The sequence below is a fragment of the Tribolium castaneum genome, chromosome 5 (assembly GCF_031307605.1).
Source record: "Tribolium castaneum strain GA2 chromosome 5, icTriCast1.1, whole genome shotgun sequence".
Taxonomy (NCBI): Eukaryota; Metazoa; Arthropoda; class Insecta; order Coleoptera; family Tenebrionidae; genus Tribolium; species Tribolium castaneum.
In genome coordinates this window covers 14,766,741-14,782,834 of record NC_087398.1, presented here as the reverse complement: position 1 = coordinate 14,782,834, position 16,094 = coordinate 14,766,741, and the positions used below count along the sequence as shown (strand labels likewise).

The 16,094-nt window shown below is 31.9% G+C and overlaps 1 protein-coding gene across 5 annotated transcripts in view; it reads right to left on the bottom strand.

The window, feature by feature from the left end:
* Positions 1 to 16,094, bottom strand: part of LOC655187 (D-2-hydroxyglutarate dehydrogenase, mitochondrial) — a 153,445-nt gene that overhangs the window by 14,270 nt on the left and 123,081 nt on the right. Inside the window, exon 1 of one of the 5 annotated variants that reach the window (XM_064356794.1) lies at positions 11,596 to 11,644. The exons of the other annotated variants lie outside the window; for them this stretch is intronic. Coding sequence (XP_064212864.1) covers positions 11,596 to 11,629 — 34 coding nt within the window. The 5' untranslated portion in view covers positions 11,630 to 11,644. Of the gene's footprint in view, positions 1 to 11,595; positions 11,645 to 16,094 lie in introns of those variants that run through there. 5 annotated transcript variants of the gene reach the window in all.

The window sequence follows — 16,094 nt, the reverse complement described above, 5'->3', positions numbered from 1 at the left end:
TAGTGTATTGTAGCAAGGTTTCCTTTAAACACCATACAGTTTTACAACAGATAATGTTGTTTAAGATAAGCAACCCTCACAGTAAGATGTTTTAACAAGGGTGACCCAAAAATATTTACGATACCGATCGGTTCGCCTGCAATAAATCACACAATATGTTTGCCTGAGTGACTAGCTTGAAGGGTCCTTGCGGTTTGGGGTAATCATAATAAAAATTTAATGGTGTACAAAGAAAACGTTGCTACAATAAGTTCTTAATATTTTGCCATGGTTTTAAGTACCAGTAGTACCATCTATTAGTTAGTACTTAATTTCTAGTGAGAAAATTGTTAGAATTGACAATGTCTACAAAAATTGGTTAGAAGCTCTGAAAGTTTTTAAAATCTGTTAATTATTCACTTAAATTAAATTTGTGAAGTTGTATAAACAGGGTATCAAAACTAGCACTTTGTTTTATTAAAAAATAATCAGTTCAGCTCAGTTCCCTAATGCGCTTGTGTTCGGAAGTAAAATTACCGTTGGGGGCGCCACTGAGCTAGGTGGAAAACAGTAACCATAAACGGCGGGAAAATGTTTATTTCGATAGTTTGAATTCTGGGACTTCACAATTATTGCATTGCCTATGCGGAATGACTATTGCAAGAAACAAATGTTGACAAATTATAGATAAATAAATTAGTAAATTATAGATGACGATGAAAACACGAATAATGAATGACTGTTTGGTTCACTTTCTTTATTGGAAAGTTATTACAAAGGCATTGAAAAGCCTACCTTTAGTAACAATTTATGTTTAAATGTATCAGCAGTTGTTGATTTGAACCGTATTTCATGATTTTTTCAGAGGAAAAGTTCTAACTTAAAATTCACACACTTCACTAATTTATTGGTTTTCTGAGCCCAACTTTGTGTTCGTTGTGATCCATTAGTTATAGTCTTTAATTACACAACTGTTTAACAGTTTGTAATCAAAATTTAAATCTTTTTCACTTTTTATTCACTTTCATATTCCAACAATAAACAATTTATACCAAAAAAAAAAACGAAAAACCAAAGTCAAAGCTAGTATTTGCCACCAAATACTTTTAAAGTGATTCTCTCTAATGTAAGTAATTAACACTATACACGCAAAATTGTTAAACAATTCGTTAAATGTCAGTTAAATGTGGAATTACGAAAACTGCGTTACTGTTTTCGACATAGTTCAAAAGTCATCACCAGAAGGCGTCTAGTTAATTTATTTCCGAATAATGCGCGAGTACCAAGTGTCAAATTTTGAAAATAGATAAGTACCTTAGATTAGTTCTGCCAGCCGGTACACTAAAAAAATTAGAAACAAAAATTTAATCGCAGTCTTCATTTTTTGATGTTGATCCTAGATGACAATAAATTCATTATTTTTGAGGTATTCTAAGGAAGGTATTCTAAGAAATCATACAAAGTCAAGGATCAAGAAATATCAAGGATCTTGACCAGGAAGTAGTTAAGCCAAAAACAAATCTTCTTTTAAATTTCAAGACAAGAGAAGAAAAGTGTATCAAGTCACGATGTCTATTGACTTGCACCACACATACTACGCTTAAGGAAACCACTACTAGTTTATTAACAATTACAAGAAATTTTTATTTTTTTAAGGAATCAATTTTGTTACAAGTTAATATCACAAAGACAATATTTTTTAAATTCTGAGAGAATTTATGAGCTAGAGGAAGGGGAAGCCAGAGCGGAACGAACCGGCGGGGCAGAACGGAATCTTTCATTTGTAACCTTGAGGGTTGAAATGCCTCAAAAATATTTCATGACAAGTGATAATTTGATAACAAAAGCTGAAATTCTTCTAACATATTTTTAATAAACATTTTTGTACTCATAGCTTACAGATAGCTATTTCCAGGTTATTTTCCTGCGTGTGGGAAACGGACCGCACTGCAGTGTTTTTTACTTTGCAACATTAGCTAGGGACATTTAATAGGTGGTATCGCTACCGTTGAGGTGGTAGTTACCGTTGTTTTATGATAAGTGACAGTTCTTGTCACTTTAATGATTGTTTGACCTGTTACCAAACCATCAGCTAAAATAACTAAACTATCAAACAATTTTTTTTGAGATATACGTTACAAAAGTATCGTATCTAATTTGTTTGTCAAACAATTTACAAACTCGTTAGGTAAATAACTATTTCCATCACCACTATTATTATTACGTTGTCTTATAAGTATTAGCTGTTTCAAAACTGTAGAAACTCCAACATCGCATTTCTCTCAAAATTACCTGTTATAAATTATTTATGCACTTCAAAAAATAATTACTAATGTAATTTATAGTTTCAATGAGAGATCTAATAATTAATAACTATTTTACAATTTTATCAATCTTATTTAAAAAAAATATTCGGTAAATTGCAACGTTGGCGTTTTTATAGTTTTGAAAGAGCTAATAGATATCTTAAACTAGAAAATTCTAGGATACTTTAGAGTTCTAACCTAGATATATTTCTAACTCAGTAAAATGAGTTTGACACGAACTCCACTAAAGGGTTGGTTGCCTACGTGGGCTCACAAGTCTTTTGATGGATATGGATGACTACAATGATACGATCTCCATAAATGTGAATTTATAAGAAGAAACACTTATTTTGTTTTTTAAAGAATACCAGAATAGACAGGTCCACATTAAAATTAATTTCGCGTGCTTCCTACTTCTAGTCTTTCGTAGACTTGTAAATCAATAATTCAAAGTATAGCTCCCCTGAAGCCGAAAAATGAATTTCATTGGACATTGCTCGCCTAGGGTCTTCACCCCTTGCATTTTCCGTATCCTCTTAAAACAATAGAAAAAAGCTCCATTCAAAATTGCAATTACCTTGAGAAACTTTTTCTAAAATCTAAATTCAGTTTTAGTAGAATTTAATTATTAATTTTTGGTGGTTGCTGCTCCACAAAATTCGCCGTGCAAAAACTCCACCCTGTTAATCCCCATCCCCCTCCAGTGCAATCACCGCTCTCTGAATAATTAATCGCCATATAACAAGGATTTTTATTAGGGAGCCGCTGTAAAAGGGGATGAATCGAGCAAATCACCGACTTCATAAAACAGTAACGATACGTTCGGTGGTGGTTATTGTGCGAAAGCAAGAGAGCTAAATCCCCTAAATAATAGATGAAATAAAGAAAGAAGAACAAAGGACAGGACGCCCGGACGGGCCATAAACATCACAGAACTGGGCGTAGGCGGAGCCAGGGTGCGCATTTGTAAAATGAAACTTGTGACAAACCTGTTGATATCGCATCGAATCACGGGATACTTCATTACGTAATAAGAAACTTGGGTTGGATGTATGACGTGAGAAGAGAAGGGTCAAGCCGGCGCGTGCCACCACAGTTCGTTCATTGATCGAAGCCTGACTTTAATCCACAGGTTGGGTTGGGATTCGTGCCAACCTCTGCCACAAGGTTTCGGGGAACCCCCTAACCGCCGATCCCTCTTTATCTGATGATGTGTGCGACGAAACACCGCAGTGACAGGGTTAAACCACCTCTATTATTAATTTCAAGCAATTTGGGTAACAATCACCGAGTCATCGCTCAAAATGATTTACGACCTGGAGTTGAAACCGGAAATAAGCAGTTGGGAACGTTTATCACAACGGAGGCATCTTCCCAAAATAAATCATTAGATATTTAATTAAAACAGTAAATAAAAAAAAACGAACGGTTGCTCTCAATTCCATCATTATTACTGGAAATTACGTATTTATTGCGTATACGATTGGTCACTGGTTTGAATTTACTTTGATTTAAGTTTTTTTATGTTTGTGTTTCCTATTGATCCGCCATACGACTTACGGCAATTTTGTTAGAGTTTACCTATTCTGCCGTGCTAAGCAAGAACGTCGTAACTGACTTTTTTGTCAAATTTGACATAACACAAAATTTGAGATCAATAGTGCAATAACTTTGATTCTAAATAACTTTAATAGATATTATCCAGAAATTAATAAGACGAAATACGTAAATAAAATTGACGTATGTGGGGATTGTGCAATATTACTTAGCAAGAAAGTTGTAACTATAAAATGTATATGAAACCCACTCATTAATGAATCAAAAATTGTATATTTTCTAAAATTAATCAAAAACATTAGGTACCACCAAGTTTGGTTGACCACCAAGTCAAATTAGAATTAAAAAAACAAAAAAAAGTGTATGACTTTGACGATTTTGTCAATTCGGTTGGAAGGACGGGTACAAGAACTAAAATTAAACAAATGAAAATTGAAAACTTTTTCAAATGGCAAGACTACAGTTCACAGTACAAATTGACCAAAATTATTAATCGACCTTACCTAAGCGACATGGTTAACGTTACGTTTGAACGAGGAAAAAAACATGAAAAACATGCAGTTTTGATAGTGACTTTATAGAGTTAAATTTCCTAACATCAATAACATCATATTCAAAAAACCCACTCAAAAACACACAACAAATGGCATAGATACAGAAAAAAAACAGGAACTCTTAAAAAAATTTAAAAATATTCTTCCAGAAAACCGATTGATTTTTTGGCAAAATTTGCTATTATTTCAAAAGTAGCGTACGCTAGGTGTAATTTCTTGGGTACATTTTTTTTATAAATCTCCTGTTGTTATGTATTATTTCATTTGTTTAAAGCCGTTAATAAATATTTTTGTAGTTACGACTTTTTACTTAGTTACTTTTACTTAATTAAAAAAATTAATAAAAATTAAACGTCGTATGTGGAATAAGAGCGATTTGGCAAAATAATGGATACAATTGCATACATATTTCCTTTTTACAAATAAATTGTTAGGTTGACTTCAATATTCCATGTTACTAGCATTTAAAATAACAGTGCACTCTGAAAATGTAGAAAACAAGACATAACTCAAGATTCATATAAAATCAGTTACGACGTTCTTGCTTAGCACGGCAGTATTGTTTTTTTTCTTTTTAATTCCTTTTACGAAAAAAAAATATACAACTGTGAACAAAATTAAAAGAGACAAGTGTTGTAGCAGATTTTTGATAAAATTTAATTGCTTATAACGGACATTGATCTGAAGTTTTAAAATTCACACAAAACTTGTCAAAAAAACAGAGAAATCAATAAGGCGTATTGCTCGTCATTATAACAAGGACAACAAGAAACAATAAATAGAAATCCTGTTTGAACGAAGAAGTGTTTCTAATTAAGAACAAGATGAATTTCCTCTGGGATTAATTGTAGCAACGTTTTCTTTGTACACCATGAAGTTTTACAACAGTTTGGGGTGACACAAAGATATTTACGATACCGATCGGTTCGGCTGAAATACTACAGCCGGTCTGCAATAAATTACACAATAAAGTTGCCTAAGTGATTAACTGATTACTGATTAGCTTAAATGCTACCCTCGGTTTGGGGTAATCTCAATAAAATTTTATGGTGTACAAGCAAAACGTTGCAACAATAAATTCTAATCATGTGAATCATAATTAGAATCACTAGCGCTTAGAGAATTTTACACCAGTGTGTTCCAGTGTATGTAGGTAGTATGTATTTATTTGAATAAATAAATGTTTTTACCCATTTAAAATACTACACTGCTCAACAATTGAAGTGGATATTGAAAGAAATTCTAAATTTTGGTAATTTATTGTATATTAAATAACAAAAAACAGTCACAATAAATAAATTAATACTCATTCACACACATAATTAAAAACTGAAAAAAATTGTCCGTGAAAAACCAGAACTAGAAGTAAAACAAAAAAAGGATAAAACCTAACGAAATTTAAAAGTCCTCGAAGTCAAATTTTACACCGTCCCTACAAAAACCTAGTACCGTGTAGGTCCTCCCCTGGCTCTTAGCAGGGCTCTTGCTCAATTGAAGAGACTCATTATTAAATTATTAATAAAATCTTAAGGTATCGATCCCAAATTTCTTACAATTCATTAGCAAGTTCTTGTAACGTTTCAAGAGGCTGCTGGAGCTGGTTTAAACACCTAGACATTTCGGCCCAAACGTGTTCAATGCAGTTCATGTCAGGCGAACAGGGTGGCCACTCCATTCGTGTAATGCCGTGATGTTCTATGCGCTTATTCAAAATTCTGGCGCGATGAAGGCGGGCATTATCATCAATAAACACGAATCTTTCGCCTATTGCACCAAAAAATGGTACAATTATCGGCTCTATTACTCTATCTCGATAACGCTCAGCAGTTATTGTTTCATTAATCAAGACCAATAGGTCTGTGCGGCCATTAAAACATATGCCTCCCGACACGCGCACCGATCCGCCACCAAAAAGAGTGGTTGGAGCCATCACATTTGCATTGTACCGTTGTCCTCTTTCCCTCCACACTTTTTAGCATTCTGGCTAAGAGGACAACGGTATTATGAAAATGTGATAGCTCCAACCACTCTTTTTGGATGCGGGTCAGTTTGCGTATGGGGAGGCATATGTTTTAATAGCCGCACAGACCTATTGGTCTTGATTAGTGAAACAATAACTGCTGAGCGTTATCGAGATAGAGTAATAGAGCCGATAATTGTACCATTTTTTGGTGCAATAGGCGAAAGATTCGTGTTTATTGATGATAATGCCCGCCTTCATCGCGCCAGAATTTTGAATAAGCGCATAGAACATCATGGCATTACACGAATGGAGTGGCCACCCTGTTCGCCTGACATGAACTGCATTGAACATGTTTGGGCCGAAATGTCTAGGTGTTTAAACCAGCTCCAGCAGTCTCCTGACACTTTACAAGAGCTGGCTAATGCATTGCAAGGAATTTGGGAAGCGATACCTCCAAATTTTTTGAACAATTTGATAATGAGTCTCTCCAATTGGGTAAGAGCCCCTGCTAAAAGCCAGGGGAGGTCCTACATGGTACAAGGTTTTTGTAGGAATGATGAAAAATTAAAATTTGAGAACTTTTAAGTTTCGTTACGTTTTATTCGTTTTTGTGTTTTACTTCTAGTGCTGGTTTTTCAAGGACAATTTTCTTCAGTTTTTAATTTTGAGTGTGAACGAGTATAAATTTATTTACTGTGATTGTTTTTTGTTATTTAATATACAATAAATTACCAAAATTTAGAATTTCTCTCAATATCCACTTCAATTGTTGAGCAGTGTAGTTGATTAGTGATACTTATCGTATTACCTAATTCAATAATTAATGCCTAACCATTTTGAAGTAATGAGATCGTTTCTTTGAATTGATTATTAGTAATACATAATAAATAAACTCGTGAACAAAAAAAAATGAAAGAAACTATAAATTTTATGAGTCAAATATCAAGTAACATGTTTATTATAAGTAAAAATTGTAGTTTTATTAAACTTACTGAAATATTTGGTAAATAGCAATTAAAAGAACTTTGTTTTTGAAAATGAATTATTTACATAAAGTTTTTTTCATTAGCCGACCTGTCAAACAGTTTTTACGTTGGCACCACTAGCAAATTAATTCGTAATAATTTTAATAAAAAAAGTTGTCAGTTTTTGATTTATTTTGAAGAAAATTAAACAAATCAGCAGAAAAATTTTGAATAAAACAGTGAAAACAATTCAATAAGGGTCCCTGACTTGACGGAACTGAAAATGTGTTAATTTTGAATTTTTAAAACTATAAAGTTGGGGAAGAATTTAGAACTTCCTCCAACCTTGAGCTCATCTTCAAATACTTTAAAATAACTGTTTTCGATATAAAAGCCTGTTTTCATTAAAATGTTTGTACCTGATGTTAATATTTCTCTACAAAATGATATTTACGTGCAGTCTGACTCTGCGGTTAATTTCGTCTTTAGACACAAGGAACAAGGTAATGATGTGTCCTCAGGTACTCGATAATAACGTGTCAAAAGACAAAAGTGCATCCAATTACACAAAATTTTGATAGAACTTCAATATGAAAACAGTGAAAAAATAACGGTAATTTTTTAACGAATTATTTAGGACCAAAACCAAACAAAATTTTTGGCCACGGTAGTGCAGCTACCAATTTTTCACCAAAATTTTGACTAGAGGAAGTGCGTCTATAAAAAAAGAGTTTACCTTGAATAACTTTTTGGCTTGAAACTTGGACAGAAATCATCAGATACATACAGAAAACAACGCCTGAACTAAAAAATTACGTTTTTAATAAGGAAACAGAAAATTTGCCCAAAAAGCATTTTCAAAATAAATCAAAAACCTAACAACCAAATGATAGAATTTAAACCATTAGCAAAACTGCCACGTTTGTAAGATCTTTCACTAATGGAGTGGTATATCCATTTATTTTGACCACTGTTGTTCGCTAAGAGGAAAACAGAGCTATTAAAAAATTGATTTATTGATTTTTCATTGATTGATTGATTTTTCGTTGTTTCATTCATACGAAATCTCAGCACAAAATTGTTGTTCTGAACTTGTAGCTACGACAAGAAGGCAGAAACAGACCATCAACTCCTTTTCTAGACTTTCCTGGAAAATAGGTTCAAGAGCTTATCACTACTTGAAATATTGGATTTTCAGCTAGAAGTATAGGTAACAACAGTTCAGTTTAAATAGTGAATGTTAACTGAAGTCATAAATCTTACAACAATAATGGTACATCTGTTTCGAAAAGTAAAACGAATATTTTGCAATTCGTTGCAGACTCTTCTTTTCTATGAGATTACTGACATTGTTGTAATAAGATTGATCAACTTTAATTCAAAATCGATGTCAAAATTCAATTAGTCAAAAAGAACATCCTAAAGTGATTTTAGAATTTGATTTTAGAAATATGATTCAGAATTTAAAAAGAATAAAAAATTATCACCACTCGATTTTTTTTATTATTTGTTAATAAATCGAGAACTGGCCAACTTTGATAAGGAGGTTATACATAAGAGAATTGGATATACAGGGTGTCCCAGCGAGGTGGTAAAGTCCATTAGTTACCTTTTAGAAAAGCAATTTTTCTTTCTCTTAAGCCATAGATACTAACCCTCTGCCTCATCTGAAATAATTTTCAAATATACTGGGTGTTTCGGAAATGAACACCCTATATTTATTTGCATTTCCGGATGTAGTTTTTAAAACTAATGATTTTGACCTTAACTTTTATTGGTCGATTTTGCTTAGTTTTTAAATTTTTTTAACAAAAACACGTTCTTTTTTGAAAATGTATTGCTCCAAAACTAGGATTCTAAGAAAAGTGGGACTTTCACTAGTCTAAAGAAGAAGGTTCAGTCTTAAATCGGTACCAATTGACATTGCAATAACACATTGCAATAGGAACGTAGAAATATTATAAAGTTTGTTAAAAGTTGAATATTGTAAAAGTCAAATGGAACACCCTATTTTTTGTTTTTCCTTCTCAAAGGTTATTAAATTATCTATATAAGAACATAAAGTTTCAAATGCCTAATAATTGAAAAGATAATTGGCTTTAAAATTTAACTTCGGCAACAATATGGGCATTGCTGTTACAATAATAAACCATACCATAACCACAGCAACTCCACCGGGGATCATTTTTTGAAGTTTATACCTACAAGGATTTAAAAATTCACCATAATTATTAAAATTTTTATTATTTCACTGTAAAAAATGACGAATAGGCTTAAGGGTAACATTAAAGTTTTTATTACCTGAAAATTTCACTTTTTGACTACTGAAACGTTGGTTAATAAGTTTTTATGATTTTTTGATGTTTAAAGTTAAATATCTTTCGAGTAATCACTAATCAGCAACAGATACTTAACTGTTAGTGTTTTTAGATAGACAATTTAAAGATGACAATAAGGTGTTCCATTAAAAAAAATTCAAGTTTTTCAACTTTTAAAAAAACCTCTGAATTTTTTTATTTTTTTGATTGCAGTGAGCTAAAAAAATATGTTCCTAAAGTTTGAACGTTCTATTTTAAAGTAGTGAAAGTCCCACTTTTCTAAAACTCCTAGTTTTTGAGCAATACAATTTTAAAAAGAGCGTGTTTTTATTAGAACAATTACAATATTTTAAAAACTAAGCAAAATCGACCAATAAAAGTTTAGGTCAAAATCATTGATTTTAAAAGCGACATCAAAAAATGCAAAAAAAATGGGGTGTTCCATTTAAAAACATAAGTTTGTATTGTAAGTTATTTCAGCAACACCCTGTATATTCGAAAATACTTTTAGATGATGCATTAGTATCAACGGTTTATTAGGGAAAAAAATTACTTTCCTAACATTGGGACACCTGTGTAAGTTCAAAATTAAAAAAGCTTTCATCAGGGGTCATTGGTTAAAAAACAAAAAGTAATGAAAGGTGTCCTCAAAGCAAAAAAATGTAAACAGGTATTGTTTACCAATGGTAAACGGTATAATAAAGTTATTATTTACCCAATTATTTACCAGTGTTTGTTAGTATCTTTGAAGAAAAAAAAAATTGGATTTTGACTTGATTTTGACACAGAACTCTCAGGAGTTCGATAGAAAAATTAATAGGGATTTTCGTTTTATTGTAAAAAATGCCTAATAACGAAATCACACCTCTTGAAATTTAATTAGTCGTCACACCAAGAATGCGCTTGAAGGGGCATTAAAACACTATTGAAGCACCCTCCATGTTATTATGTAGCACCCTCGCCCTTACTTGTCTCGCATTTTCTCCCCTTTTGCGCCGACCCACCCTAACCCTATACAATTACAGCTGAAATGCGTTTCAGGCGTACCATCCAAAAAAAGGGAGAACTAATCAAATCACCCCTTAACCTACATACAATCTAGGTCAAATGAGACACCCTCCACTGCAACGATAAAAAATCAATCGGATGTATTGTGACAGTTTTGCTGTCATAAATCACTGCTGTAAGGTGAGGAAGAAGTAATCCAATAAACCAATGATTTGATCTAATAACGACGTATCGTAAAACGGATGCGTGTGCGGAATGAAATTAGTGTAGCACGTTATCAATCCACTTATCTCAATTGCTTGGCGTGTAAAAGGTTTATGAACCGAAGACGGTTTCAAATGGAAAACGCAAACACTCCCTCATTTTATGCAACTACTCATTAACCCACTAAATCACCCAGAACATTTACTGGAGGCATTTTGTAATCAAAAATGTCGTAAATGGCTAGATGCATTCAATTTTCCTTTAAACAAACTACAAGTAGGTAATGTTGAAATTATGCTGTGAATAAAACAGTAAATCAATCATCCACATGAACTGCATAAAAAACGGTTAAAAAAATAATTAAGCCCTTCCTTTTGAATATTGCATGATCATTTTTCATTTCCTTTCCTACTTTCTCAGTTTATGCATTCAGTTCATCAGCTTTCATTTCTTTTTGTCAACCTTTGATTTCTGCACTCACCCCAAAATCAACTTTCGTGTTTAAAAACTGCAAAACTAAACCATTGTCTAAAATAATCAAATCATTACTTATGGTTCCTATGAACGAGATGTACTAAAAAAAAATTAAAAAACACTTGAACATGGGTCAGATAAGAGAAATTAATGAAAGATTTTCCCTAATAAAATTTTAATTTAAGTAATTAATTTATAGTTTAGGACATAAAATTTGCAACTTTACTGATATTTTGTAGTAATATTGTAAGATAATATTGTACTTACAATTATAGCGAGTAGCTTTCCGTTTCCGAATCATTTTATGAAATAAATAACATGGTTAAAATCCAAATAACCTTTTATTAAAACATATTAGGATAAAATGTAGTGACATTTGTCCTAATTAGCGTAGGTAATTTATCTTGTAAGAATGGCACTAACGACTCGAAATCCTGTTTCTAAAAACCGTCTACACTGTGTCGAGAAATCGACAGAAAATGAACGGTTTTTATCATTATCTGAAAAGTTTGTATATAAGATAAGACATAGATTATTATCAGATGATGCTGTTACGGTCCTTGTAGGTATTTTAAAAAGCATACCTGTATCTAATTCAAAATAAAAACTAATAGGTTACCGTTAGAAGAAGGGTTTCCCCTTTAGATCTGAATTTATTTATTTGTCTTACTTTAAGAAACACAAATTATTTATTTATTATTATTAGGAAGAAAGATTTTGTCAAACTTCAATTTGAAAAATATTTTTAGGATAGGTATTATTATGTTTTCAGGTAAAGGTACCTATTATACTACCGTCTGTTTGTTTAATTAAAAGATTTAATTAAAATGTAAAGGTATTTTTCAATATAAATAACAAATTATAAATTTTATAAAAAGTTAATAATAATAATTTTGTACTTAGTTTTGTTAGAAAAATGTGTAAGTAAACAAAGTTTTAATTAAGGAAGACTGAATATACCTAGATATTTATTAGATAATGACCTGCTTATACAGAATGCTCAAAAACTGACGCACTAACTCAAAGGTACGTTGTTGAGAAGCATGTGTAGATCACAGGAAAAATCTTGAAAAAATTCCTAGTCATAGTTTGAAAAATCTGGAGCTATAAATTTATTTTGTTAACTTCTTCAGTTTTTATTATTTTTTAATGTTTTTATGTTTCACACTAAGTAATCGTTCCCTAACACAACGATGAATAATTATTTTTAAATTTCCCATCAGACTTTAGCAGTTTTTTTAATTAAAAAAAAATTAAATTCATAAAAAATCACAGTTTGTAGATGTGCCAACGCTGGGAATTATTTCCTAGGAAACCGTTTAAAAAATAATTTATTTTTATTGTTGATCTAATTCAATTGCATTCACGACTGTTAGACAACGTTGCCACATATCATTTATTTAAAATTCGTCATTTATCAATAACTTTAATACAAAGAATTTTTTTACTATTTTTACCTTTATATGTAACCAGTTCTCTATCACATACCATTGAGTTGGTGCGCCAGTTTTTGAGCACGATGTATGTAGAAGGCGACATCAGGGATCGGTTTACGGTAAGCGAAATAAAAATTAATTTATTAATTAATTAATTAATCAGAATTAAACTAATTCAGCATTAAATTGTCATTTAAATTTCATTAACAAATGGAAAGTTAATCGCGAATTAATATTTAGTTGCGATTAAAACGTTATATAAGCCGGCCTTAAATGTTGCCATTTACCTACATTGCATTGACAAAAGTGAAGTTAATCGTGAATTAATTTTAATTCGCGATTAACTTCAAATCAAATTTTTAATTGCAATTTAAATGTACCAGTATAAACCGGCCCTAAGTGTCATAGGTACTTAACTACATAACTAAAACATAAATGCAATACAACGCTTTGCCCACAATAAAGGCATTTGTGCAGTCTGAAGTCGAATTTATCATTTTAAAAAATTACTGAAAATATAATTAACTTGGCTGACTTTATGAGATTGCTTACTATGGTGTATTTTCTATTTACTACAACAAAATTTGCAAAAAAAAGTATTCGAAAGTTGTGCCTTTTTTAAGAAATTAGGAAGAAAAAAAATGGAAGGAGAAATGTGGTCTCCCCGTAGAAATCAAAGAAAAAGACACGCTTCAATTATTGCCGGTAAAATCCAAGATGTAAAGTTTCCCAAAAAATATACCAATTTTATGGTCTTTAAAGGTATTTAACTTTTTGGGTCGTCTGTGGCAGGGTTTGCTACCACTTCAATAAATCCGTCACAGGAGATTATGCAAAGATGTTTCTTACCAGGACCGTACTTGGAAAAATTAAATGTCGATAACACTTAAGAAACGCTGGTTAGCCGCGAATGTGTTAAAACTAAAGCATCATACCTAGTAAAAGTTATTTTCTAATTTCTTCTTGTTATTATGGAATTGGAATCTACTTTGTTTGCAAATACAAAATTTTAAGTACGGTCCTGATTGCGGTACTCGTGCTATTTAATCAGCAGCTGAACATTTATATAAAGTGATTAGGAAGTAAAAGTTGTAAAATCGGCATATGTTTTGGGAAACTTTATACACAAAATGGTTTGCTGACATTAATGTCTAGGAGGAAAAATGAGGTGTTGAAGGATACTTTAAAGAAAACGAATCAAATAAAAGCAATATTGCAGAAAAACATAAGAGGAAAGTCCAACAATTTTGTTCCAAGTTCAAGTTCGGTATGATTTTAATGTAAATATTAATGAATGATTCAACAAATTTTTGAGCACCCTGTAAAAATTATCGTTTTAAAATGCTGGAAGAGACAGAAAGTAATGTCTTCATTAATAAAGGGTTGTATTATCAAGAACTGCATAAATTTTACGATGATAACGATAACTGATAAGTATAGAAAGAAAAATTAACCTCAAAATCAAAATACTTCAGGGTGAATTATTGATACTTGTGCAAATAAGTATTTCAGAGGGTCATAGTAGTGATAGTGGAACTCCAAATAAGCGAGAATAACAACTTCCCTTATCAGAATGTTTACAGTTATTGAGATAGATATAAGAGGGTTTTTGTCGCCGAATAAATTTAAATTTAGGGTGCAATTTTACTATTTTTTTTTATTAAACTACCTAACTTTAATAGAAGGTGGAATGTTATAAAATGTTTGATGAAATTTTTTAGAGAAAATAAGTAATTTAGTACGAAACGTCTAGTAAACCGATTATAAACGCCGTATAAAAACGCCAACGTCGCATTTTCTCTCAAAATTTGCTATTATTTAATTATTCTCGCACTTCAAGGAAATAAGAGCCGATGTAATTTATAGTTTCATTGAGAGATCTAATCATCAATAACTATTTTACAGTTTGATCAGTCTTATTTAAGAAAATAATTTGGTAAAATGCAACGTTGGCGTTTTTATAGTTTTGAAACAGCTAATAGGTTGCACACAACTTCATTGTTGATATCTAGTGAATAAAATCGTTTGGATGTTTTTTTCTCACCTCTTAATTTTTATAAATGCTCGTATAATTAACTAAAGATTTATTTTACCATATTTTTGCACTTTTTTATAATATAGGTATGTTTTTGTAAATTATGGAATAGTATGAACCGGTTTATGAATAGCCCAATAAAATTGAGTGCTATTAAAAGTAATTTAATAAATGAGAGCATCTTATTATTGGTTGAATTTGGTCACGTGATCAGTTAACAAACTACATTTTAATTACCTAATAAGTCGTTTGTTTTTAATATAAAACATATAAACGTGGCTTCGAATGAAAATAAATCATGTACAAGTAGAATATTTTAATTCAAGTAAGTGTGTCTAATTTAAGTTAATTAGAGCGAGCATTCGCTTGGACCCTCCCCACCCGATCAGTTTAACCCCTTGAAAAGGGTGGGCTTATCGTGAAGGAAAGCCAAAAATACATAAGTCGACGTCACCGTGGCGTGGTGGTTGGCACCTCGTCCTTGACGCGCCAGGATTTCCCCTCCATGCGTGCCATCCGCAGCGACTTGGCGCACTCTCGTTGACTTCACGAGGCCAATGACAGCGCCGCGGGGGGCCATCCAACAACACGCTTGCGCACCCTAGGGATCACCGTGCATTGGCTTCTTGCCACCTCCATACACGTGCATTCAACTACACCTAATAAATGAACGCAAACGATGCCATCGATAGCAGACAACATCGGTAGGTAATGATCAACGTTTCTGAGAGAGCTTTTGCGAGAAGGAAAAAGGGTGCGAGAGGAAATGCTCGACTCCCGATTGGTGACTACTTCAACCTATTATGTAAACACTGATCATGCTCAATGGAATACTTGTAAACACAACATGACGATACGTCAAACAAACAGTGGGAAATATTTAAATGAGCTACAAACAAATTTAATTGCACTTACTAATACAATTAAACTTTCATCAATAGGATAAATCAATATTTATTTACAAAAGCAATTTTTGAAACAATTGTGCAGAGTAGACATTAAACAATTAGAAGATTCAAAATACCTATCCTTATGAGAATAAGAAAATAAGGGATTTGCCGTTTAAAAACCTATTACCTAATAATGCTTTGAATGACAATTTTAATAAAACCTACATTTGAAACCTTTTGTAAGTAGGTTGTAACTCTTATTGCCATGTGGAAACGGGAAAAATCTTTCTCCTCCCATAATCTATTATTCTAAAAACATAAAAAATTGTAATTAAATTATAATAGATAGATACCTAATCAAAATTTCTAAAGAAAAAGTCTCGAAAGTTTTAATTGATGATTATG